The sequence below is a fragment of the Dama dama genome, chromosome 9, assembly GCF_033118175.1.
Source record: "Dama dama isolate Ldn47 chromosome 9, ASM3311817v1, whole genome shotgun sequence".
NCBI classification, from domain to species: domain Eukaryota; kingdom Metazoa; phylum Chordata; class Mammalia; order Artiodactyla; family Cervidae; genus Dama; species Dama dama.
Genome location: NC_083689.1, coordinates 9,757,795 through 9,784,627, shown reverse-complemented (window position 1 = coordinate 9,784,627; position 26,833 = coordinate 9,757,795). Strand labels below are relative to the sequence as shown.

Sequence of the window (26,833 nt, the reverse complement as noted above, 5' to 3'; positions counted from 1 at the left end):
TACATCCATGCTGTACCAAGGTGGCTGGCATCCTGTCATATCACTTACCTCTTAACCACTAAAGTACCATTGGAACAGCCCACATGTGTTCTATAGGACGGATGGAATGGTTGGTTCTCTGTCATCAGCTAATGCTTTGCCTTAGTAATAAATATGTGAGGCCTTTTCCGGGGGGAAAAATGGGCAGGACTTCCCTGGCAGCCCAGTGATTAAGAGTCCACCTGCCAGTGCAGGGAACACAGGTTCGATACCTGCTCCAGGAAGATTCCATATGCTGTGGAGCAGCTAACCCCGTGCACTGCTAAGACCACACGCTGTGACTGGTGAAGCCTGCGTACCCCAGAGCCCAGGCTTCGAAAACAGAGAAGCCAGTACACTGAGAAGCCTGCGCACCACAACGAGAGACCAGCGGCCCCTCAGTGCAACTGGAGGAAGCCCACAGAGCAAGGAAGACCCAGCACAGTCAAAAACACACAGACAAAATAAATGCTTTAAAAATGGGCAATGAAATTGAATAGACATTTCTCCGAAGAAGATACAGGTAGGGTCAATAAGTGCAGGAAAAGATGCCCAAAAGCAATATTGCTTTTCAGCGAAAAGCAAATCAAAACTACAATGAAATACCATTTCACACCACTAGGATGGTTATAACAAGAGAAAAATAATAAAAAGCACCAGTGAAGATGTGGAGACTTTGAAACTCTCACACATTGCTGATGGGAATGTCAAATGATACAGGCATTTTATAAACCACCCTGGCAGTTAAACACAGAATTACCAAGGGACTCGGCAATTCCACCCCTGGCAATATCCAAGAGAAATGAAAACATACCCTGACACAAGGATTTGCATGGAAATGTCATTATTTCCTTATCCACAATAGCCAAAAAGTAGAAACCACACAAGTGTTCATCAGCTGAAGAATGGATAAACAAAATACATGTATGCAAAAGAATATTACTCCGCTGTGAAAAGAAGGATCAAAGTATTGATCCATGATATAATGTCAATGAACCTTGAAAACATTATGTTAACTGAAAAAAGCCAATCACAAAAGATCTCATTTTGTGTGATTCCAATTCCCCAGGTGGCGCAGTGGAAAAGAATCCGCCTGCCAATGAAGGACATACTGGAGACAGAGACACACAGGTTCAATCCCTGGGTCAGGAAGATCCCCTGGAGGAGGAAATGGCAACCCACCACAATATTCTTGGCTGGGAAATTTTAGGGACAGAGGAGACTGGCGGACTACAGTCCTTGGGGCCCCAAAGAGTTGGACGTGACTGAGAGACTGAACATGCATGCCGTTATGTAGAATGTCTAGAATAGGGAAATCCATGGTGGTGTGAAGTAGATTCCTACAGCCTAGGGCTGGGGAATGGAGAGGGAATGGCAAGCTACTCCTAAGAGTAAGGGGCTTCTTTCAGGGGGGAAGATGGAAATGTTCTCAATTTTATGGTGATGTTGCACACCTGTGTATATATGCTGCTGCTGCTAAGTCACTTCAGTCGTGTCCGACTCTGTGCGACCCCATAGATGGCAGCCCACCAGGCTCCTCTGTCCCTGGGATTCTCCAGGCAAGAACACTGGAGTGGGTTGCCATTTCCTTCTCTAGTGTGTGTGTGTGTGTGTGTGTGTGTGTGTGTATGTAAATGTAGTTTAAAAAAATTGAATTGTACAACTTACATGTGTGAATTGTATGGCGTGTGAGCTATATCGTTTGTTTAACTGACATTCCCCTTCATAAAAAACTGTGGCTGTGCTGGGTCTTTGTTGTGGCCCTCAGGGTTTCTTCCTGTTGCAGAGCAGAGAGCTCCAGAGCAAGGAGGCGTGTGGGTTTGTGTGCCCCACCCCATGTGGGATCTCAGTTCTTTGACCCGGGATCAAACCCACCTCCCATGCATTGGAAGGCAGATTCTCAACCACTGGACCACCAGGGAAGTCCCTGTGAACCATATCTTAATTAAACTTATTAGTTTTTAATTAATAAAATAAAAATTCTAATTGGTCTCAGCTGTCACCCCCTCCAAGACCTCTCTCTCCTAATATAAACCCTCCAGTTTATCCTCTTTCATGTCTTTCTTCACAGCCTGACTTCGTGAGTTCTTTCCTTTTCCATTCTGGGTCTCCCCTCCAGAGGAGCCATTTTTTTGCCTAAACAAATTGCTAAGCCGGAAGCTTCCAAAGGTGCGGCTGCCCCTTGATCATTTTTAGCACCCCCAAAACACCACCCCCCACCCCTTGCCCAGCCCCAAGCCCTATTCTGCCCCAGGATCTGTACTGGAAACAAGCAGATGGGGTTTGAATATCTGCTACTACGAAACACAAATCAGATCCTCCCATAATAATAATTACTATTCCATTGCTTAATGAATGTTCAGTGTGTTTGCTAAGTGTGTCTGACTCTGCGATTCCATGGACTGTAGCCCATCAGGCGCCTCTGTCCATGGGATTTCCCAGGCAAGAATACCGGAGTGGGGTGCCATTTCCTTTTCCAGGGTATCTTCCTGGCCCAGGGATGGAATCCGCATCTCTTGGCAGGCAGATTCTTTACCACTGAGCCACCAGGAAAGCCTTTAATGAACGTTAGCATTTGTAAGCTGCTCTGAACCTGGCCTTTCACATGAGTTGAATGTGAATGAGTGTTATGTACTCAGTCCTATCCAACCCTTTGCGACCTCCTGGACCGTAGCCAGCCAGGCTCCACTCCTCACGGAATTTTCCAGGCAAGGATACTGCAGTGGGTTGCCATTTCCTGCTCCAAGGGATCTTCCGGACCCAGGGATCTAACCTGTGTCTCTTGGTAGGTGGATACTTGACCGCTGCGCCACCCAGCGGCGCAGTATGGTAACATTACTAGGGGAAAAAAACACCTGTACTATTCCCATTTGGGGCTTCCCTGGAGGTTCAGACGGTAAAGAATCCGTCTGCAATGCGGGACACCTGGGTTCGATCCCTGAACTGGGAAGACCCCCTGGAGGAGGGCATGGCAACCCACTCCAGTATTCTTGCCTGGAGAATCCCCATGGACAGAGGAGCCTGGCGGGCCCATGTGGTCGCAAAGAGTCGAACACGACTGAGCGACTAAGCACACATTCCCATTTTATAGAAGAGAACGCTCAGGTCCTGGAGCCTCATCACCGGGACGATGATGCACACAGTATGGATATAAAGGCAGGAACCTGGAACCGGCCTCCGAGACCGCCCGTTGTACCTACAACTCCCGGCATGCCGCGCGCGCCGACGCTCCCTTACGCCTCGCTTGCAGGAGGGCTAGTCGCGCTGCGTCTCGGGAGTTGTAGTGTCGCCGCAAAGGGAGGCCGGGCTGTGAGAGATTGGTGGATCTGGAGTCAACGAAGAAGCAAATCTTATAGAGCTCGGGGCTGAGGAGCCAATGGGCTCGCGGCATCGAAAGGGAGGGACTTCCGGCCGCGAAATCAAGGTGAGCGGCTGCGCGAGGGCGGCCACTTCCTTTTCGAGGGTGGCGGCGGTCGTGGGTAGAGCGCCATGAAGGCCTCAGGGACGGTAAGGCGGGCGCGGTGGGGCAAAGAGTCAGAGAACGCGACGCGGACAGAATCGAGGGCTGCGGGAGGAGACATGGGACACGCGGGGAGTGCGCGTTCCGGTTAGGGCCAGTGCGCCGAAGTCCCCAGTTGCGGCCAACATGGCGGCCACTGCGGGAGCCGCGTGGGGAGGCCAGAGCGTGGCCCGGGCCGGCTCGGGAATCGCAGGGGCCGGGGAGTCCGAGTCTCCTTTCAACAGGAAGAGACAAATTGAGCGGTGTGGAAACACGCGCCACGGGACCTCATCGACCTTCCGAGCCTCAGTTTCTCCGTTTGCGAAGTGAATATGGTGCCAAGGGTGGGGCTTGGTGGGCAATAGTGTTCTGTTTCTCTTGGCATGACTGTAAGAGAAAGTATAAGGAAACTAGTATAATTAGGGGCTGACATGGGGAGTGGGAGTCTTAACCGCTGTGGCAGGTGCTGGGCAAAATCAGCGTTAGTGCTCAGAGATGGAAGAGTAGACCCTGCGGAGAAGCATTTTGGGTGGGTCATTCTCAGCTTTCCAGCTCCATTTTGCACACTGGAAAGGGGTCCGACCGCATCGGTTCCTTCCTGAATGGGTGGTCTGCGAGGCCGGTGAGTCAGATTGAGAGGTTAAAGTAAGAATCGAGTTTGTGATGTTTGGGGTTGTTTTCTATTGACATTAATAGTAAAATGGTGACGAGCCATTTTTTGGTGGTGGCGCCTTTCTACTGTATCCCAGGATTTGAACGTGGCAGATATCATGCCCGTTGCATCTGTACAAACAGGGAGCTTCTGCTTGGGAGTCCAAATCTCTTGGACTGCAACTGGGAAACTGAGGCAGCTGCAAGTCATGACCTACGTCTGGGGAACCCAGAGCTGGGCAGGGAACTGGATTCTTGTCCTGATTCTGCCTGGAGTTGACTGTGAGATTCCTGGCTGGTCACTGTCTCTGGGGTCCCGAATTTTCATTTTGACAAGTTGTGAGCTGGATAGATGCGGTGTTGGAGGAACGAGGCAGCCCCACCGTTCTGTGCCCAGCTAACGTAAAGGGGGAGAGGGGCTGAGAGCCTCACCCAGCTTTCCTGAGCCAGGGCAAAGGGCATTCAGGCACCTGGGTTAATCCTCCCCACTCTCACTTCTTTTTATGTGGAAGGCTCAGACGGTGGAATGACCCACAGTCACCCAGATATCACAGGAGGGCACTGGGATGGGACTTGACCTTCTCCATCCCCTGATCCAGTTGTCAACAGGCTTGGGGAAGGGCGCAGAGTGAGTCTCCGCAGTTGCCTCTAGACTTTGGGTGCTGGTCCCCGCCTCAACCACTGTTTCTTTTTTAGCTTCGAGAGTATAAGGTGGTGGGGCGCTGCCTGCCGACCCCCAAATGCCGTACGCCGCCCCTCTATCGCATGAGGATTTTTGCGCCTAATCATGTTGTTGCCAAGTCCCGCTTCTGGTACTTTGTGTCTCAGTTGAAGAAGATGAAGAAATCCTCGGGGGAAATCGTCTACTGTGGACAGGTATGGGGTATCCGAAGCTGGGCGGGATCGGGGTGAATTTACCCTTTCCCATGGGGCATCTGTCACCCTCCAGAGCTAGCAGACTTTACAGCCCCTGATCCTGTCCCTTTGTGGTCTTCACGCCCTACATCAGGATGAAATAGGTGGTTTGGTGCCCTTTTCCTAATAAGAAACCCTGGGCCTCATCTGTAAAGTGTGGGGCTTGGCGCTGTACTCTGCACAGTGAGGCTGCCTTGGGTAACTGATGGTTTTTTGGCCCAGATGGTCCCAAGAGAATTGTTGGTTGGTTGGGGGGAGTCAGAAGCTGTGTCGGTCCCCGTGGGGGGGGAGCATCCCAGCCTGGACTGCCCTGCATCCCTGCGGTTACCATGGGGATTTCCCTCAGACAGCAGATTTCCCCGCGGGTGCCTGAAGGTGCAGGGACTGGGAGACGGGCAAGAGAGGTCCAGAGGCTGGACCATCCTTCGTAGCATTGGGGGCAGAGGTTCAGGGATGGTGGGGGGCCCTGGTCGGGGCCCACTTGCTGTTCTAGCCTCAGCCGGTCTCCTCTCCTTGACAGGTGTTCGAGAAATCTCCCCTGCGAGTGAAGAACTTCGGCATCTGGCTACGCTATGACTCCCGCAGTGGCACGCACAACATGTACCGGGAGTACCGGGACCTGACCACCGCCGGCGCCGTCACCCAGTGCTGTAAGCCGCCGGGTCTCTCCTTCAGACTCAGCAGGGCAGGCACCTTCCCTGTCAGACAGGCCTGACAAATGCAAGAGGCTTCTCGGGGCTCGGGGGCAGTCCTCAGGGATGGAGGCAGGGGGAGTGGCGAGGATGCCCCAGGCCTGCCTGTTCTGGAACCTGGCAGTAGGTGGGCTCGGGCTGGGGGTGGGTGGAGAGGAGGGGGTCTGGTCATTCCTGAGCTGGTTCACCACCACCAACTGCATCTGGAGCCTCCCTCTTGAGGTTTAAGGTCAGCCATTATATAGATGCAGCTGCCGCCCGGGGATGGGACCCAGCATTAGCAACCCTGGGTGCTCCCAGCGTGTGTCACCTGCCAGGACCAGAATCCAAGCACCTAAACCCAAGAACTGCTGTTTCTTGTAGCAGTGGTTTAAACAGAGGTGCTAACAGCAAATGTTATCTCGTCGCCTTTGTGGGGCTGCAGCCGTGCCCCTCAAAGTGAATTTGGAGGTTCTACACACTTGGTAGCCAGTGCCTGCTGGGACCAGATGCTGTGTCTCTTTGGTCCCCGAGTGCCCTCCTTCCCCACCCATGATGGGAAAATGTGTACATTCACCCTGCCCCCTCCTGATCTCTGCAGACCGAGACATGGGTGCCCGGCACCGAGCCCGGGCCCACTCAATCCAGATCATGAAGGTGGAGGAGATCGCAGCCAGCAAGTGCCGCCGACCAGCGGTCAAGCAGTTCCACGTGAGTGCCCTCAGGGCCCTGCAGGGCAGGCTGGGCTGAGGGGGCTCTGTTGGAACACCAGACTGGTCTGGCAGCGCCCCCAGCCTTGGGAGATGCAATAAGGCAGCGGGTTTGACGCAGGAGCCCAGTGGGGGGTGGCCACACCTCAGTGGTCCCTGGGAGACAAAGTTAAGAGCCTTCCACCACCACCACCACCCCTGCTACCTCCCTTTTCTTATCACAGGACTCCAAGATCAAGTTCCCACTGCCCCACCGCGTCCTCCGTCGCCAGCACAAGCCACGCTTCACCACCAAGAGGCCCAACACCTTCTTTTAGGTGCAGGCCCTCTGTCCCCGGGTCTGCCCAAATAAAACTTAATGGGAAAACCAAGTGCCCAGATACACTTCTTGTTTTCTTTACGCACCCTGCAGAACTCAAAAGGGTGCAGCCAAGCTGTGAGTGCTCTGGGAGGGGTCCTCCTCTCCTTGAGTAGGGCCCCCGCACTGGATTCTCCAAAGAGGGGGGTGGTCTAGGAATGGTGAGCCCCTCCCCACTCCCAGCTCGCTCTCCATTCAGTGCCATCAGACAGCTCTGCTGTGGGCCTTGGGGTGTGCTGTAGGCCACAGGTTTGGCCCCAGATCTGTCTTGCCTGCCTTGTTATACATGTTTCTCAGCTCTGTGCCACTCCCCCTCATTTCTTGGTGGTAAAATGACAGCTGGCTGCACGCTGCGGGCAAAGCCTATGGGTTTGGTTCTATTCCAGGTATGGTCTTCCCTACCTAGCCTCCAACCCTGTTGTAGATCCTCAGAGCAGGCACAAGGGGGCGCCCAAGAGGGCTGTGAGCCTGCTGTGCTGGCTTGTATACCCTCCACCAGCCGGGGGCCCATTGATCCCACCTAGGAGGCCAAGGTCTCTCAGTGGGCATCTTGTACTTGAGGCCTGGGGAATTCCAGGCATGAAGCTAATCCCACCCTAAGCTCCTCAACCAGAGACCGAGGCACAGCTAAGAATTCAGTTCTGGGTGTTGGCACCTTGGACAGTCCAGGCCCTTTGTACCTTGGTGTCACCCTCAGAAGGTCAGACTAGATTTGCTCAGCTGCTTTGGGGAGCCAGTGTTCTGCAGGCGGTGGACATACAGGTCAGTAAGGGCCTGCCTTGTCTTCCAGAGAGCCGTGGATGGGGAAGAAGCTGAGGCACAGAGCTAGTGTGGGGCGGGGGCTGGGAGGAGAATGGTCCTGGGCAAGGGCACAGCCTCCACTCCCCCACCTGTGCAAGGAGGGGTTTAGTTGGCGTGGTGATCTTGGGTGGTTTCCAGAAAAGCCACTCACTTCAAATCCCACCTGTTCTTGGAGAGGTTCCCGGGGCAGGGCTCAGGCATGGCTAGCCATTCTCATGGGAAAGACAGGCCCTGGGTCCTCAGTGACCCCGCTTTGCCTGCCCCAGCCCCTGGGACTTCCCAGGTGACACCAGCGGTAAAGAACCTACCTGCACATGCAGAAACGTGAGAGACACGGATTCAATCCCTGGGTCGAACGATCCCCTGGAGGAGGGCATGGCAACCCACTCCAGTATTCTTGCTTGGAGGATCCCGTGGACAGAGGAGCCTGGCGGGCTACAGTCCATGGGTCAGTAAGTCACAAAACCCATGACTGAGCTCACACAGACCAGCACCAGTGGCTCTTCCCTGCCTCCCTGCACTTGCTGAGCGCTCTGCCTAGACGACTGCACAGACCACTGCCTCCCTGGGGATTGTAGACCATACAATGATTGGTTCAGAGCACTGTCCCACACCAGACTGAGGGCAGGGACCACAAGTGTCACTGTGAGCCCAGGAGGAGTTAAATCTGAGACAGGGTTGTGATGGCAATGAACACCCTTCTACCTTCATCTGCACCACATGTGTAAGCCCTGATTGGCAGTGCTGGGCCAAGTTTTTTATATTAATGCCAAAATGCCTGCCACTAACACACTAATTAACATCACTTAATAAGAGGACTGTTTTCCTTCAGCCTTGCCAACACCATGGGTGAACAAGCTACTGGCTGAAAATAAACCTTAGGATTTGCTTTTCCTTATGTGGAAAGCATTCTGCCCTGATACAAAATAATCACTCATAGGAAAAAACCTTAGGAACTTGAATCATACCTCTCATGGGCTGCAGGGTTGGTATGGTATGGGCATTCCTTAGTGGTGCAGTGGTTGGGATTGCAGTGCTTAACACTGCCGGGGCCTGGGTTTGATCCCTGGTCAGGAACTAAAGATCTTGCAAGCCTTGTGATGTGACCAAAAAAAAAAAAAAGCTCAGGTATGTGGAGCAAAAGGCTGAAAAAATTTTCCTACATATATTAGAAATACTTTTTCCTCAGGGCACTTCATCCTGGTGTTTAAGACATTTGTCCGGCCAAATTTTTCTTGAATATCTGCCTAGGTGATTTAATTAACCCTGTAAACCCTGGCAGAAATTCCTGGTTACCCTAAAGATTTCTCGTCAGGCGTCCCCATATCTAGGTGCCACCCAGAAAGTTTGGCAGCTTCCTTTTCACTTAAGGATGGGCGTGTGATATTAGCAGTAGTGATGCATGCATTTCCAGGAAATAATCTGGCTGGGATGTAGGGACAATGGCTGGTTCTCCACCAGCTGTTTGGCCGTGAAGCGCCTGATACTTGTTACTGGGGCAGGTCAGCCCACTCTGAGCCTTAGTTTTCTCCTGTATAAAGTAGAAATGGTGATCCCTTAGGTCTCAGGTGGGGGCTTCAGATGAGATAGAGGTTGAAAGGCCAGAAATGTCAGGTGGGAGAATAGACCTCCAGGAAAGTGGAAGGCCAGAGATGGCCCCACAAAGGCCCCCCATGCACCCCCATCCCCGCCTTGAAGCTCTGCTAAAATTTCATCCACATTACAGCCTGGGAACTTGGAGAGGGCGTTGCCCCCAGCCAGCTGGGGAATGGAGTCAGTCTCATAGAGGAGGCCTTGAACCAAGAGATGAGTGAGCCCTCAGCTTGCTAACACACCTGTTCGTACACCCATCCTGCAGTCTACTCGTTGTCGCGTAACCTTGTCCACAGACACCCCCCTGCCATGTAACCGCCCACCTGGCGATTACCCCACAAAGCGTGCATAGAGCAGTCACCCAGAAGCTGGCTGAGATGAGGCCCACTGAAGCGAACCCTCCAGTCTCCAGTGGTAGTCATGCCAGGACCAACCAGCACAAAGGCCTGGAGCTAGAAGAAATGGGCCCTTCTGTGTGGGCCTGTGGAGCAAGACTGGCCACTTGGATTGCTGCCTCCCCTCAGTGGTCAGCTCGGGCCCAGGGACAAGTCTTTTCCCGGGCCCACGCGGCCAGCCCGAAGGTGGGCAGGAATCTGCTCCCCACAAACCCTTAGGTGCTGAGGCACTCCCAGGACCTACCCCAGGCTTCTCCCAGGTGCCGGCTGTCCCAGACTAGACAGGGCTGGGAGCCCTGGAGGAGGGCCGCGCCTCCCTGACCCACCCTGCATCTCGTTTCTGAGTCGGGCAAGGCAAGCGGGGGCCTCAGGTGACCCATGGTAGATCCTGAAACCCAGAGAGACTCTGGGAATCACAGGATCAGAATCCTCAGGACTTGGAATCAGGGAATCTTATAGACAATGACAGCCACTGGTGGTAATAATGGTTTGCTTTTACTGAATGCAGGATTGGATGTTCCAGGACATACCCAGCAGGCCATGCTGGAGCAGCTAGAACAGCTCACAGCCTCTCATCTCTGACCCCTGCCCTGGCTCCAGGGAGACATGAGAACACTGGGGATACCCAGGCAGCAGGCAGGAGTGGTGGCAGCAGATATCCCCTCAGCACCCCGACATCCTTGCCCCTTTTGCTTAGACCACTGCTGCTGGGCTCTCGGGGACTGCCCTGCTTCTCTCCCCCATCCAGGGGGAGTCCTCGGGTCCTGCCTGCCCTCCTCCCATCCCATAATTGGAGTCATACAGTCCAGGAAGGCATACCTTCTTCCCTTCCCTCTTCCCTGCCCTCCACACTTCCTCCCCACCCCACCACCACCACCCTGCAGGGCTTCCAACTCTGAGCCTACCAACCAGGAAATCCAAAACATGTTCTGAATCTACCCATTTTTCCCCACCCTCAACCCCTGCCTTGGACCCGGTGGGTTTTCCAGAACCTGTGGTGATTTAGTCGTTAAGTCATGCCCAGCTCTTATGACCCCATGGACTGTAGCCTGCCAGGCTCTTCTGTCCATGGGATTTCCCAAGCAAGCATGCTGGGGTGGATTGCCAGTTCCTTCTCCAGGGGTCTTCCTGACCCAGGGATCGAACCCGGATCTCCTGCTTTGCAGGTGGACTCTTCATCGACTGACCCATCAGGGAAACTAGGTCCCTCATTTGCTCCAGACTCTCCAATTGCTTCCACCCCATGCCCTCAATAAAATCCAGACCCCCTCCAAGGCTCCCAGTCTACAGTGATCCTCCCTGTCCTGCTCTTTCCAACCTCGGGGCCCTGCCCCCAGCTCTCCAAACCTGGCTCACTCTCTGCTGCAGGGTCCCCCTCTGAGGCCTCACATTAAGTGTCCCCCACCTCCATCCCCCAGGCTGTCTCCATCTCTGACCTTGCTCTTGTCATGTTAGCTTCTGAAATGGGTATTCATCTGCTGGCTCGATCAGAGCCCTGAGGGCACGAGCAGGGCATGTCCACCTGGATCCTGTTGTGTGCCCAGTGGCTGGTGCAGGGCCCTGCACACAGTAGGCGCTTAATGAAAGGGACTCAGACCAAGTGTTAGTCTGCAGCCTGGACCCTCCTTCCACCAGGGTAGGAGAAGAGAGGGGAGACAGGACAGCTTTTGCCCTAACTTGCATCAATCTGCATATATTTGCATTTTCTTGCTTGGCTTTGCGGGGAATCTTCCTGCATTTCCCTTTCCCTACAAGTTTTCGAGGAGGATGCAGCAGAGAAGGGAAAGGAGGAGGAACGCGGTGTCCTCTGCACCCTTCTGGCAAAGGCGAAGGCTGCCTGGCGGTCACTGGACCCAGCTTGGGCGATGTGACCAGAGGAGGCCACCAGGGGGCGGCAGAGGCCGAGGAGGGTCCCAGTGTCCTAGGAGGACAGATTCCCAGATCCCTCCCGCTTATGGAGGAGGGAATCCAGCTTTTGGAGCTCCAGCTAGGACTCAAACCCAGCGATCAGAACCTCCAGATGACAAAGTGTGGGTTTCTTGAGGGCATGACCCAAGACAAGCGACTCCCCCTTCCTCGGTACCTCTGATCCCATTTGTGGGACATGCCAGACACCACTTCCCCGGGTAGTCATGCCCCTCCATTTTTGGGAACATGATCATAGACAACCCCTCTGCCATGACCACCACTTTACACTTAATGTCTGGCACAGCATAGACTCTCAATGCATGTTTGGTGAAGGAACCAACGAATACACGAAGAAAGGAATGAATGAGGTACTTGTTCTGTGCCAGGCTTGTGTTATACAGGTTCAGTTTGTTCCTCTGAGGCAAGGGCTATTTTATGCTCATTTACAGATGGGGAATCTGAGGCCCAGAGAGACACCAAGTCTTTCTCAAGTATGGATGCATTCAGAACTTGAAGGAACCTGTTGCCTTCCACTCCTCTTAGCCTGAGGGCCGGGTTTGGTGATGCCCTCCTGCTAGGCTCTAGAGAAACGGAGAAGGTCAAAGTGCCCAGTGAGGGAGGGGTTGAAGCAGAGCGAATTTCCCTACCGGACCCTGCAACCCTGAAAGTAAACCCCAGTTCTGTGGGTGAGTGAGCTCCCCACAGCTCAGGTACAAAAGCACAACGGGGATCTGAGCGCTGGGCCACCGCTCCCAGCTGTGTGGCCTTGGCTGAGTGACAGGCCAACTTTGAACCTCAGTTTCCCCACCTGTCCAAGGGCGACATTAATAGCTTATGGTCAGCGGAAAGTGCCCCACAAAGCAGGGGGGAAGGGGGCGTTTGGGAGCCTCCCCCCACCCCCCGGCAGCCACCTGAGTGTCCTGTCCTGGCCCATCTGACGGAGTACAGGGCGGAAAGGGTGCGGGTCCTGCCCGCCCCAGCTCTGGAGGCGGAGTCTCGCTGACCCGGAGCCCAATAAATCCGCGGGCCGCCGCCGCCCGGAGCTGCCCCCTTAGGCCCCACCGAGCCCTCCTGCTGTTAGCCCTGAGCACAGCTCCCAAGGAGGCGGCCAGACGTCCGCGCGGGGGACGTGCCGCTTGCACCGGGCGCCTGGACGGAGCGAGCGGCCAGGCGGACGGACAAACAGACGCGAAGACGAAGAGAGGTGACAGGGGGGCAGACGACCTGCAGCGAGGAGCCAGAGATTTCTCGCCCAGGGAGCCCCGGGCCGCCGGGGACCACAGGGGACAGGCGCGCGGTGTCGCTGCCGCCGCTGAGCATCCTACCTGCGCGCTGTCTTGCCTCCTCGGCCGCTGCCAACTTCCCTCAGCCGAGACACGCCGGGTGGCTGGAAGGGGCTGAGGACGCGCCTGTCCCCTCCCGCGCACCGCACCTCATGGCCGCCGTCGAGGCAAAGGAGCGGGCCACGTTCGGAGCCTGGGACTACGGGGTCTTCGCCCTTATGCTGCTGGTGTCCACCGGCATCGGGCTGTGGGTCGGGGTAGCGCGAGGCGGGCAGCGCAGCGCTGAGGACTTCTTCACCGGGGGTCGGCGCCTGTCCGCCCTGCCGGTGGGCCTCTCGCTGGCCGCCAGCTTCATGTCGGCGGTCCAGGTGCTGGGGGTGCCCGCCGAGGCCTACCGCTATGGCCTCAAGTTCCTCTGGATGTGCCTGGGACAGCTGCTCAACTCTCTGCTCACTGCCCTGCTCTTCCTGCCGGTCTTCTACCGCCTGGGCCTCACCAGCACCTACGAGGTACTGCGCAGGGGCCCCGGGGGCTGAGGACCTGCCTGACTGGGAACGCGGGGACGTGGCAGGGGAGGCCCTAAGGCTCTGAACCGTGGTGCAGGGGGCCGCAGGCGGGCTGCGGGAGCCTCCGAGCTGGACAGGTGGGGAGGGTTCTGGCAAGAAGCCGCAGGCAGTGAGGCCGGGGCAGGAAGGAGGAAGAGGAGCCAGCGTCCTGGTTCTCTTTGGTGGAAACTCGCTCAGGTCGGAGCCAGGCTCGGCCAGGGGCGCGCTCACCTGTGGACAGGCACACCCCTGCCCCCCCAGGCCTGGGCTTGCGTCCACCTGAGTGATCCCCTGGTGGCAGACTCCGGATTCGAAATCCGACTTCCCCGCAGCGCGCCTCCTACCTTCCTCACGGGGTTGCCTCTCCGCTCGGGTTTCCCAAACGTCAAACTGGCGTTATTACAAGACCTCGCTCCGGGGCAGGGAGCACAAAGATTAAAATCTTGACCGGTCGTACAGTAGGCAGCCAGTCACAGGCACTGTCTGCATCTTGCGAAAGTTGACTCAGAGCGGCGGCAGCCCCGGGGGAACGGTCAGACATGAGTGGGAGCGTGTGGGACCACTGTGTACACGCTTGATGGTGCAGTCCTATGGGCACACGCCGTATGCACAGGCGCGGGGATGGTGCGTGTGCACAAGTGTGTGCAGATAGATTGGAAAGGGTGCTTGGCGGGAACCCCCCGCCCCATGGGCAAGAGTGTGGAGTTGGCCTCCGGTGGGCGGGCAGAAGCCAAGAGGCCGGGTGAAGGACCCAGAAGCCTCGGGCCCCTGAATGGGGACTCTCCAGGTGACCACGAGCCCTCGGCTCCTCCTTGTAGTACCTGGAGATGCGCTTCAGCCGCGCCGTGCGGCTCTGCGGGACTCTGCAGTACCTCGTGGCTACAGTGAGTGGCCTCGGCCCCGTGCTCGCGCCCAGGGTCCAGCTCGCGTCAAATATCGGACGGTCACGCCCACAACCCCGCCCCCACCCTCACGACCCCACTCCCACTCTGCACAGCCTTGTCCAGGCCCCGCCCACAATCCTTCTGGCCCCGCCCCAGGAGGCTCTATTTGCAAGTCTGGGTCGCCGGCCCCTCGCAGACCTCCGGCCTGACCCCACCCCGATCCCGCATGGCCCGGCCCATCTGCCCTCAGTCAAGTACCCCAGCTGTCCTCCTCCCCCTAGCTCCTTCCCAATACCCTCTTCGCACAGGTGCCCCCAGCCTCCCTGCCCTTGCCCTCTGTCCGCAGATGCTCTACACCGGCATAGTGATCTACGCCCCCGCGCTCATCCTGAACCAAGGTTTGAATGGGCGGGGGTGGGGAGGGTGGTGGCGGGAAGGAGCCAAGGCTTAGAGGCTGGCCGGGGTGAGGGGAGGGACAGTTCTAGGAGAGAAGAATCCTACTTCATTCCCCGCAAGGCCCCAGGACAGTGAAAGCCAAGCTTTCGGCCTGCAAATTGACCTAACAGGAGGGTCTCCTTGCAGTGACAGGGCTGGACATCTGGGCGTCGCTCCTGTCTACCGGAATCATCTGCACCTTCTACACCACTGTGGTGAATGTCCCTCTACCCCCACCCCACGTGGGGCTGCATGCCCACTGAGTGGGAGAGACCCTGAGCAGGCCCCTTCACTTCCCTACCTTCCCTTTCTCCAGAGGAAGACTGTGTCCCCACTGGGCCTGTTTCCTCATCTTTATTATGAAAAGTGACTTGAAAGGCTTATTGCTGAAAGCCCAGGGATAGGGCACGGCTGGATCCAGGGGCTGCAGGAGAGCCCTCTGTGTTCTGTCCCATCTGTTAAGAACCTCGTTAGCTCTGGGCTTCCGTCCCTTTGGGCTGCATTCTAGCAGAAAGTGAGTTCCTGTTTCAGGATGGACTGCCTGAAGTCCCAGGAGGGTTCTGTCTGGCTGGCACTGGTGTTCGGTGAAGGATGAGCCATTCGCAGAGGTGTGGGGAGCTAGGATGTTCTGTTGGCTATTCCTGGAGTTGGGGGCAGGGTTAGCCTCACCTGAATGACCTGGAACTGCGGAAGGGGCTTCTCCAAAGGAAGAAGGAGAAGCTGCCCAGGGAAGGCAAAGATGTGAAGGCTGGATGGGTAAAAACAACAGCTAATAATACCAGTAGTAGTAATAATGATAATAATAGTGGCAGCCATCACTCACTGAACACTTGTATGTGCCAGATGCTCTTCCAAATATTTTTCTTGTATTAATTAATTTATTCCTTGCAATGATACCCTGAAGAAGGTACTATTATTAACCCCATTTTACAGATGAGGAAACTGAGGCAGAGAAGACCATTGGTCCCAGCCACTACTGGAGGCCAGGCCAAATCCCCGCCAGGTCCCCCACCTGACTCCTCCGCCCTCCCACCTCCGCTCTGTCCTACAGGCCGCAGACAGATCCCCATCTGACACCCTCTCTCCCTCTCTGTTGCACCTTGCAGGGCGGCATGAAGGCTGTGATCTGGACGGACGTATTTCAGGTCCTAGTGATGCTGAGTGGTTTCTGGGTTGTCCTGGCTCGTGGAGCTGTGCTTGTGGGTGGACCTGGGCAAGTACTTGAGCTTGCCAAGAACCACTCCCGGATCAACCTGATGGAGTATGTGAAAATGTAGAGGGAGATATGGCCAAATGATGGAGCTGGCACCTCTGCCCTGGGAGAAGCTAGCCAATGCCGCCTCCCCGGAAGCCCTTCCTGCTCCCCTCCCCAGACAGAAAACCTAGACAAAACACTGGCTTCCCCTCTCTGGGGACTGAAGGCTCTCTGTGATCCCAGTTAGGCACAGAAAAAAATGTTTTTTGAATACATGTGGATGACTCAATAAACCCATGAACTTTTAATCTGGCAAACTCCTATTCACACTTCAAAATCTAGCCCCAAATGTCCCTTTAAGACCCATCAGGTCCAGAATAGGCATCTGGGGCAACCTGGGGGGGAGAAGTCAGTGTAGCATTCCGACATGGCTGACTGTCCCCGTCCTCATCCAGCTTTGACCTGGACCCGAGGAGCCGCTACACGTTCTGGACTTTTGTCGTGGGCGGCACGTTGGTGTGGCTCTCCATGTATGGGGTGAACCAAGCCCAGGTGCAGCGCTACGTGGCCTGTCGCACAGAGAGGCAAGCCAAGCTGTGAGTATTTGGCAGGGTGCCTCTGGGATGTGCCGCCCCCTTCCTCCACCCCGAGACCACCTCTCCCCTCCAGGGCTGTGCTCGTCAACCAGCTGGGCCTGTTCCTGATCGTGTCCAGCGCTGCTGCCTGTGGCGTCGTCATGTTCACCTTCTACCTTGACTGTGACCCTCTCCTGGCGGGGCGTATCTCTGCCCCAGACCAGGTGAGTCTGGTCCAGGCTCCTAGGCCACTCCTATCCACCCACCCCCACTGAGAACCTCTGAGTGAGTCACTGGGAGTGAGGGTGGAAAAGTATTCCTAGTGGAGAGATAGCCTGTGCAAATGTCCAGAGGCAGGAAAGAACTCAACACAGAGGAGGATCTGGGAGGTGATGCAGTGTTATGGGGAGGGGAGGGGCATGTCAGACCCCCTGAGGGATATCAAGGAGGCCACGGGACCACGGTTCAGCATGAAATGATGACACTGCCAATAACGACCAGCTCTCACGTCCCAAGTACCTGCACTGTGCCTCATGCCCCTTCGTGAACAGTTAGTTCCCCATCAAAATCTTTCAACATGTGATGAGGCCAAGACTGCCCTGGCCCTTGATTTACAGATGAGAAACTGAGGCAGGAGATCAGAAGTGAAGCAATCGCCTGAGGTCCACAGGCAAGACAGGGGTAGCACCAAGGCCAGGACCCAGACGTGCTCATCCTGGGGGGAGCTCTGGCCATGGGGTTCAGAGTCCATGGGGTCGGATCCCAGACTGCCTCTGTAACCTCAAGCAAGGAGTGACCCTCTTTGGCCTCACTGGCTTCATCAGTAAAGTGGGAATGACCCAGGATCACAGAGTCAGTCAAGAAGCACGCGCTGAGTGCCCACTGTCAGTCTGGTCGGTACTGGGTGTTGGGAATGTGCAGTGTGAGGACAGATAGAGGCCTCACCCTCGGGGCCTTGCTGTCCTGGAGGTTGACCCCTGACCCCCTTCAGTACATGCCCCTGCTGGTGCTGGACATCTTTGAGGACCTGCCTGGAGTCCCCGGGCTCTTTCTGGCCTGTGCCTACAGTGGGACCCTCAGGTGAGTGACCCTGCTTTCTCACTTGGCCACATCTGAGCCCCTGGGGCCTCGTCATAATGTTCTGAGCACATCCAGCATTTACTGCTCAGCCCCCAGTAAGTGGGGTCCAGTGGAAGGCATACCCTGGGCACAAGGACCCCAGATCCAGGATCTTTACCCCTTATTGCCCAGCAGGGTTACACTCGATTCCTTTCCCTTTCTTCTTTTTGTCCTCCCTCTCTCCCTCAAACAAATGTTTGTTGAGCACCTATGGGGCAGGTACTGCTGTTCTAAATATTGGGGCACAGCTGTGACCAAGCGGTCCCCCACTCCTGCCCTCAGGGGCATCACGCTCTGGCAGTTTCAGATCTCCCCTGACTTCTGGTCTCATCGCTGCTCCTGCTGTGACCAGAGTCTGTGTGGCTGTTCTCTGCACCCCATCACTGCTTTGTAATGAGGCCTTGTGTCATTAATGTTCTCAGTCATGGGTGTCCTTGCTCCCGTGAGGGTGTCTCAGGTCTGCGGGGAGAGTGGGGAGGTGGACCTCTCCTCTACTCTTGAGGGATTCTGCTGCCCAGGCCTCTGCCCTTGGCTTGGGTTGGGTCCTGGCAGGCCAGTTGGTGTGGGTAGCTGGGGGCCTCCTCCAGCAGGTAAGCCCGGGGGGCAAGAGGTGGCCAGTCCCTTGATGTGGCCTGAGGACGCCCACCTCCTTTGTACCCCCCTCTTCCAGCACCGCGTCCACCAGCATCAATGCCATGGCTGCCGTCACTGTGGAGGACCTCATCAAACCTCGGCTGCCGAGCCTGGCCCCTCGGAGACTGGTCTTCATCTCCAAGGGCCTCTGTGAGTTGGGGGAACCTGGGTGGGGGGGCAGGGAAGCCTCTCCCCACTGACAGAGCCATCCCCATCCGCTACAGCGCTCATCTACGGCTCAGCTTGTCTCACCGTGGCGGCTCTGTCGTCTCTGCTGGGGGGCGGTGTCCTCCAGGTAGGTACCCCCCTCCCCCACCGCCTCCAATCTTCCCAAGAGGTGAGGCTTCATCCACTTTGAGGCTCAGAGAAGGTTGGGCATGTCGATGGCAGAACTGAGTTCTGACATGCCACCAGCAGGATGGCCGCAGCCTGGCCTGAGACAGGGATGCGGGGAGGTGGGAATAGTGACCTTGGGGCAAGAGGGACCTCCTCCTGGCATGGTCATGGTCATGGAACCAGAGTTGTCAAGAGAGAGAATCTGCATCTCTGGGAGAGAGCTGAGAATAGGGCATCCCTTCCCCTTTAGAGAAACTGAGGCATAGAGGAGTCTCAAGACCCCCAGTGGAGTTCCCCAGGTCTTCCTTTCCCAGCGGGTAAACTGAGGCTAAGAAAGGTGGGATGACTCTGCCTTCAGTCCCACTCCCACCCACTCTCCCAGGGCTCCTTCACTGTCATGGGGGTCATCAGCGGCCCCCTCCTCGGAGCCTTCATCCTGGGGATGTTCATTCCCACCAGCAACACACCGGTGAGTATTAATATACCGGCGAGGTATGAGGAATGCGAGGGGTCAACATCCACCCCCGCTGACACTGGGTCCCTCACCAGGGCGTCCTGTCGGGGCTGGCAGTGGGCTTGGCGCTGTCGCTGTGGGTGGCCGTGGGCGCCACTCTGTACCCGCCTAGCGCGCAGTCCATGGGGGTCCTTCCGTCATCAGCCGCCGGCTGTGCTGTGCCCTCAGCCAACGCCTCTGGTCTCCTGGACCCTCTTCTCACCACCAACGCCTCGGGCAGGGTCTCCAGGTAAACTCCGAGCCGGGAAGTGTGACCAGAGAGTGTGTGGTTGGAGGGATCCTGAAGCTGAGCCCCTACTGGGAAGGAGAAGGTGCGGGCGGGGCTTGGGGAGTGGGGAGTAGGGCATTCCCTGCAGAGGAGAAAGTGCAAACTCTCTGAGGCCAGGGTTCAGGTAGTGCATGCCAACTGTGGTGAGGTTAGAGTGGATTTAATGGCAGAAGAAAGGATACGTGAGATGAGGTTCAACCAGAGAAATCGGATTCTTTTTAAACTGTGATATCACTTACAGGCCATAAAATTAGCCATTTAACAGCGATTTTTAGTATATTCACCAGATTATCCAATCATCACCACTATCTCAAGGACATTTTCATTACCTCAAAAACAAAAAAGACAAAAGCCCAAAACCCTGTACAATTTAACAGTCATTGCCCGTTTCCATCTCCCTCTAGCCCCTGGCTTCCCCGGTGGCTCAGCTGGTAGAAAATCCACCTGCAGTGCGGAAGACATGGGTTCCATCCCTGGGTTGGGAAGATCCCCTGGAGAAGGGAATGGCTGCCCACTCCAGTATTCTGGCCTGGAGAATTCCATGGACTGTATAATCCATGGGGTCACAAATGGTTGGACAGAACTGAGCGACTTTCACTTCCAGCCCCAGGCAACCACTAGTCTACTTTCTGTTGCTATGGACTTGCCTGCTCAGGACATTTCGTATAAACGGGATTGTGCAACATGACCTGTTGGGTCCAGCTGCCTTCACTCAGAATGATGTTTTGTGTGTGTGTGTGTGTGTGTGTGTGTGTGTGTGTGTAATAAAGTTTTATTAAAGTATAAAGGAGACAGAGAAAGCTTCTGACATAGGCATCAGAAGGGGGCAGAAAGGGTACCCCTCTGTTAGTCTTCAGCTGGGTGTTATATAGTCACTAGCAGTCTGTTAATGAAAAGAAAGGAATGTCTTAAAACTCAGAATGGCACCAGGCCCCTCATCCATAAATTGCATTTTGTGTTAATCCTGGCACCAGATGATTCATCCCAGGCCATGAAACGATTGACTTGAATCTTGTAGAAGGGCAGATTACCATACAAATAGTTTTGTTTACATAGATTAGGGGAACAATATCTGAGTATAACATACCTGTTTGTGAAGTAGGCTCTGAGCCATTTGGCAGAACCCACTTGAAGACAGAGTCTGGGGTAAATGCATAACACATTAACATAGCTTAAGACAAACATTTCCATAAGAAAAATGCATTGGTTAATTCAAGGTTTGAGAATAACTTCAGGTGAAACCAGGTGTCATGGCAACACAGTATTTTAAGAGAAACCTCCTTTTAAATTTGTATAGAGAAGGAAAAATATCGCTAGTTTGTTTCCTAGTTTGTTTCCTCCTGCCACTTAAGAGAGATAAAAATGTCTGACACTTGCAGCTTATTTCCTCCATTTGGAGACCTCTGGCCTTCCTGTCTGTTACCCTCTCAGTGTTCGATATACAATAGTCACTCCAAAATGCTTGTTGATGATTATATCTTATTCCAAAAAGTACTAATCCTATGGACAAAATCCACTGGGTCAATTTTGGTATAGCGCTTTGGACTAGAAAGACACTTTAAACAAAACCACATCAATTTTTAAGCCAACAAAGAAATCTTTTCACGTATCACTCACATATATATTCCTCCAGATTCTACTTAGACATTTCTAGTGATGGGTAAATCACTCCTTAAGAAGACAGTCTACTCCATTTTGACATCTCTTAAGCATTAAAATAATTAAATTCGGATGTCTTATAACTTCTACTCATCAACCCAAACTTTGCCTTCTTAATTGACACAGTGCAGTTCTTCATTCTATATGTAAACCACCCTGTAAATACTTGAAGCCAATAAGTGTGACCTCTCTCTCCATCTAAAGCTCGTTTTCATCCCTAGAAAGCATTTTTCCCATGTCAAACAGCCAAAAATATTTCCAACAATTTAGTGGTTGACTTCATAAACAAACTTGAAGTCAATCTAGTCACTCTCCAGGAGAATATCTGAGAGAGCTGCACCTTGAAGAAAATAAAATTTCAGATACAATATAGTCGGTCAGAAGTAGAGCTACCAATGGTGTTGCCCTAGATTTCTATACAGTTAAAGACTGAGTTACCTGTTATAAAGGCTAAAATATTGAAACCATGCTAAAGAATTCCTCACATCTTTTACTTCATTCAGGTTGGCATCCTACTACATTTGGTGATCTGTGCAACTAATAAGAATGTTTAAGAGTGACCAACAGTAGTAATTCACATCCCTTAACATCTCTAAATTGCTGAGCAAAGAAATCTGCTTCTTGAATTCTTAAGAACAAGTCTTTAAGAAAAGAACAAATTCTTCTATTTTCAAAAGGCATTAAGTATGTTTTCCTCTATGTCTGTGCTAAAAAAAAACTTATTATTGATTACAACTATACTTGAACTTTCTGTGCAGTTTCAGAAAGGTGAATATAAAATATGCCTTCTTACACAGTGTGCAAATTGCCTTTAGAAAGATGGATGTTTTAAGAATATGACTATTTCCCAAAAAGGAATAAATAGAGAAGAGTAAGTTTTCAGTGATTTAGTTATATAGACTAAATCACAAGATTAAGAAGTTACTAATAAAGAAGGAAGCTGAACTATAAGTAGTAAATGGTAGTTACTAGGAGAGTATGGTCTATCTGTTAGAGATAGTGATAATATTGGGAGAGGTGATGGTGTATATTACTGTTAAGTTTACACATTGCACCTGTGTTTCCAGATAAGAGATTAAATGGGTGCTAAAATGCAACTTGTGCACCCCGTGTTAAGACTTGCAACCCTAGAATGGAAGGCACCTTAACAGCAGCATCACTTTAAAATTCATCTGGGCAGAAGGGGCAATATTTTGTAACGGTGACCTTAACAAGTAGACCATCAGTTATTTCCCCAGCAAATATTATTTATTTGGGATCAGCAAATAATTGCAATTTGGAGTCTGTAACCATTCCAAGCCACATGCAAGTCCCCATACGGCAAGCCAGGGAGAATGCTTTTAACAGAATGATGTTTTTAAGGTTTGTCCACACTGTAGTGTGTCTCGGTGCTTCATTCCTTTTATGACCTCAGAGTATTTCACTGAATGGATGGACCAATTTTGTTGATCCTTCATCAGCTGATGGACATTTGGGTAGTTTCTACTTTTTGGTGATTGTGACTAGTGCTGCTATGAACATTTGTGTCCAAGTGCTGGTGTGGACATACATTTTCTTTTTTCTTGGTATATACCTAGGAGTAGAATTGCTGGGTCATATGGTAATTCTACATTTAGCTTTTAAGAAACCACCAGGTTATTTTGCATAGCCACTGCATCATTTTACATTCCTACCAGGAATGTATAAAGACTCCAACTTCTCCACATCCTTGCCAATACTTATTATTATCTCCTTCTTTTTTCTGAATTCTAACCATCGTACTGGGTATGAAATAATACTCATTGTGGTTTTGATTTGCATTTCCCTAATGACTAATGATATCGACAGTCTTTTCATGTGCTTATTGGCCATACTTATATCTTCTTTGAACAAATGTCTTCTCAAATCCCTTGCTCATTTTTAAATCGGGTCATTTGTCTTTTCATATTGAGTTCTAATTTATGTGTTCTTTATATCTTTATTCTTGATGTTAGATCTTTATCAGATGTATGATTTGCAAATATCTTCTTCCATTCTGTGGGTTTTCTTTTCATTCTGTTGACAGTATCCTTTGATACACAAAAGTTTTCCATTTGGATAAAGTTCAATTTATCCTTTTTTTTTTTTTCTTTTTCACTGGAGTGGGTTTCCATTTCCTGCTCCAGGGGATCTTCCTGACCCAGGGATCAAACCTGCGTCTCCTGCATTGGGAGGTGGGTTCTTTACCACTGAGCCATCAGGGAAGCCCTGTATGTTTGTTTTGTTTGGCCATGCTGTGCTGCTTGCGGGATCTTAGTTCTCTGACTAGAGGTTGGACACAGGCCCTCAGTAGTTAAAGCATGGAATCCTAACCACTGGACTGTCAGGGAATTACCTCCGTTTTCTTTGGTTGCTTGAGCTTTTGGTGTCATATCTAAGAAAGTGTTGCGAAACCCGTGGTCATAAAGATTCTTGCCTGTTTTCTCCTTAGAGCTTAATTTGGTTTGATTCTGAGGGTGATAAGAAGAAACAAGAGGCAACCTGAGTTACATTTTATTTGTATGTGTTCAGTCATGTCTGACTTTTTGCAACTGTAGCGGACTGTAGTGTGCCATGGAATTTTCCAGGCAGGAATACTGGAGTGGGCTGCCATTTTCTCCTCCAGGGGATCTTCCTGACCTAGGGATGAAACCCACGTCTTTTGCACCTCCTGCACTGGCAGGCAGATTCTTCACTGCGCCACCTAGGAAGCCCTGAGTTACATTTTAGTGATATTCCTCTGCTTGTGTGTAGACAATGCCTGAAGGTGTTGGTGGGATAACAAGAAGGAAGGCAAACTGGCATACACCCATACAAGCAATCACGAAGGACTGGGCTGGGTTGTGAGAGTGTAGACAGGAGGAAGCAAATGGAATGGATTTTAGACTCATGCTCATCTCTATCTCTCTCTCTTAGCCTGGAAATGGACCCTGATCAGCAGACCTTAGCTGACAACTTCTACGCCATTTCCTATCTCTATTATGGTGCCTTGGGCACATTGTGCACTGTGCTATGTGGAGCCCTTGTCAGCTGCCTGACGGGTGAGGAGGGCGTATGACATCCTTAGAGGTCACCCTGTCTACCTTCTGCCTCTGGGACCCACAGGGAGGGGAAGGAGGACCCTTCTGTCAGTCGAGCGGCCACTGTATACTAGCCACATCTGCACCATTGTTGCTGCAGTCCCTCCACCTTGTGGGACTTGCCCTATTTTGCAAAGGCAGGAACTGAGGCATCTCCTCTCCACCTCTCTATTCCCTCTTCAACCCCAAAGATAATGCCTTTGCTGGAGGATGGCGGGCGGGGGGCGAGGGGAGGGAGGGGAGGGCGGAGGCGGCGCAAGACGCTGTCCTTGGTGCTGAAATATCTTTTCCCCGAAGTCTTGGCAACTCCGCAGCCGTCTGGGAGTTCTGAATCCTGTGGAGAAGTGGAAAGAGATTAAAAGAAATCAAGAGTGATAAGAGTACCTATTCCGTCTTCCTGAGTCTCAGACTTTCCATTCACCAGGGCTGTACTGAGTCCTTCCCCAAGTTGGCCAATATTCTAGACACTGGGGACACAGCAGCATGTGATGGACCCTCCTGGCCACCCACTGTTGTCTATTACAACCTCTCACTGTGTAGATGAGAAAGTGAGGCCCAGAGAGGGGCAGAGACTTGCCAGTGTCCCCACTGGGTCACTGTCAGATCTGGGTTTGGAAGCCATCAGAGATCTCTCTTTTCTTCCCCAGCGCTTGGTCTCCAGTTCTCCCGCCACCCTCACTAAATAGCTCCATTTTCTCTCTGCCCCCTCAGGCCCCACCAAGCGTGGTGCCCTGGGTCCCGGTCTGCTCTGGTGGGACCTCATGCGGCAGACAGCATCAGTGGCCCCCAAGGAAGAGGTGGCCACCCTGGATGACAGCTTGATGAAGGTCAGTCTCAGGGCTGGGGTCCCAGAGCAGGGGGAGGAGCAGTGAAGTGGCTTCAGGGGCTCTGTTTGTGGCCTTAACTCAGGGAAGTGACATGGTGAGTCACCATCTTTGTCTTTCTCAACTTCGCCTTACTGCCAGTGGGAAGGCTCAGCTGGGAGCTAGTGCATCTTCAACACTTTCTAATACTCACTTTAACAAGGACTGAGCAGACTTTCATACTGTTCATTTTCATTGTATCTGTTTTTATAATTACCTCCAATCTATAGCAAGTGAAACTGGCTTGCCTTTCAGTTATTGATATAAAGTATCTCCTGAAAATAAAATTGCTTAATTCAAAAGTGAGTCAACTTAGAAAAAAAATCTTACATAAGAAACATGACAGGGGGTAGATCAACATTGACCAGAGCCGTGTGGTTGCTATGGGAATGCCCCGAGTTTGGGAAACACGGTCCCTGGGGGATCTGATCCAGGTCTGCTCCTGCTTTGGATTCCCTGTTTCATTCCATTATTTATTAAGCACTTGCTGTGTACCCAGACATGCTCTGGCAGGAGCAGAAGAAAGCTAAACCAAGAAAGGAATAGGATCTAAGCAGGTGGTGAGTATTAGGAAGAAAATAAAGCAGGATATGGTGATGGATGAGGTGACATTATTAATGTCCAGAATGAGAAGGAGACAACTACTGGGAGATCTGAGGGAAGGGCATTCTTGGTGGAGGGCACAGCAGATGCAAAGGCCCTGAGGTCAGAACAGATGCAATGGTGAGAGCAGGGATTTGGGATCTGAAGTGTTTTAAAGCTTCCTCACACTGCTGTGGGGAAATAATTTATTTTCTTGAAGAACACGTAGAGTCAGAGAGAGGAGAGGGGCAGGCATCATGGATGCATGGATGGGCTGGACCATAGGTGACATGGCCATGGGGGAGAGAAGTGGATGGAAATTTTGGAGGCAGAAGGGACCGGACTTGCCAAGGTGATATCGTGCCGCTCTTCCCAGGCTCTGTCCTCCCAGATCTTCTGTCCCCATCTGGAGACTATCTGAGCTGACACAGCACAAGTGAGGTCTCTGACAGGGGCTTTCTTCTCCCCTCCCCCCAGGGTGCTGAGGAGTTGCCCCCTGGAGCCAAGAGGCCTCCTGACTTTCTGCCCACTGATGAGGACCATCTGCTCTACCTGGGTCAGAAGGAGGTGAATGGAGCTGATTCCAGGACACCAGGCAGTGAACACAACAAAGGTCTTGACCTGCAGGAGACAGACCTCTGAACCTGTTGGGGGCTGACCACCTGGGATGGGACCTCAGGGGGGCCCATCCCAGGCCATAGGCCAATGGCCTTGGGCTCTGATTGGTTAGGTCACATCGTATGCAAATAAACCTGGGGCTGCACAACCCCACCCTATGGGAAGAGGTGAAGCCCTGCCTCCAGAAGATCATTTTATCCTGCCTCCTGCTTCCAGCCAGCCCCGAGTCTTAGATACTATACCCCCGCCCATTCTCCCAAAACAGAGCCAGAGTTTTCTCTACCTATAAGAGAAAGAGGTTGGAGTCCCCTCTGGACAATATAGAAAACCCCCAAGCCCAACATTGGAGTCTGAGAAAGACCCCAGGTCTTCCCTGGGAGGTATCTGAACCTTAGCATTGATTTTGGAGGTCCTCAGGCCCAAATCCCTGTAACCCACTTCACAGGTAGGGCAACTGAGGCCTGCAAATGGTCATTGACTCGGCCAAGGTCACGGAACAAAACAGAGATTCACTGAGAGTTGGAGACCAACTCTCCCTCCTTCATCTCCTCCCTGTTTTCCTCCCTTTGGCCTCTGATCTTGGGAACAGAAAGACAGGAGAAATGAGAAATAAGGTTGTCAGCCTTCCTCCTGTGCTTGGACACTTTTATCCATCTCATCCATTAAGGACCATGGACCAACTTTACAGAGGAAGAAACTGAGGCTCAGCAACTCCAGTTAGGGAAGGG

General features: G+C 52.9%; 2 protein-coding genes and 1 non-coding gene across 3 annotated transcripts; all 3 read left to right on the top strand.

Moving 5' to 3' along the window:
- Positions 1-3,413: 3,413 nt before the first annotated feature.
- Positions 3,414-6,844, top strand: RPL18A (ribosomal protein L18a). Its single transcript, XM_061149866.1, has 5 exons — positions 3,414-3,525; positions 4,865-5,044; positions 5,604-5,733; positions 6,356-6,465; positions 6,689-6,844. The coding sequence occupies exons 1-5, from the start codon at positions 3,508-3,510 to the stop codon at positions 6,779-6,781; spliced, it is 531 nt and encodes a 176-aa protein (XP_061005849.1). The 5' UTR covers positions 3,414-3,507; the 3' UTR covers positions 6,782-6,844.
- LOC133063017 (small nucleolar RNA SNORA68) lies at positions 6,103-6,236 on the top strand. The gene has a single exon (XR_009694328.1). It is a non-coding gene; the product is annotated as a small nucleolar RNA SNORA68 (small nucleolar RNA).
- Positions 6,845-12,954: 6,110 nt separating the features above from the next.
- On the top strand, positions 12,955-26,303 carry SLC5A5 (solute carrier family 5 member 5). Its single transcript, XM_061149172.1, has 15 exons — positions 12,955-13,311; positions 14,166-14,231; positions 14,578-14,629; positions 14,814-14,881; positions 15,773-15,927; positions 16,317-16,457; positions 16,531-16,660; positions 17,428-17,516; positions 18,226-18,338; positions 18,413-18,483; positions 18,907-18,993; positions 19,074-19,267; positions 23,879-24,003; positions 24,754-24,869; positions 25,965-26,303. Exons 1-15 carry the CDS (start codon positions 12,955-12,957, stop codon positions 26,127-26,129), a joined length of 1,929 nt encoding a protein of 642 aa, XP_061005155.1. The 3' UTR covers positions 26,130-26,303.
- Positions 26,304-26,833: the final 530 nt, after the last annotated feature.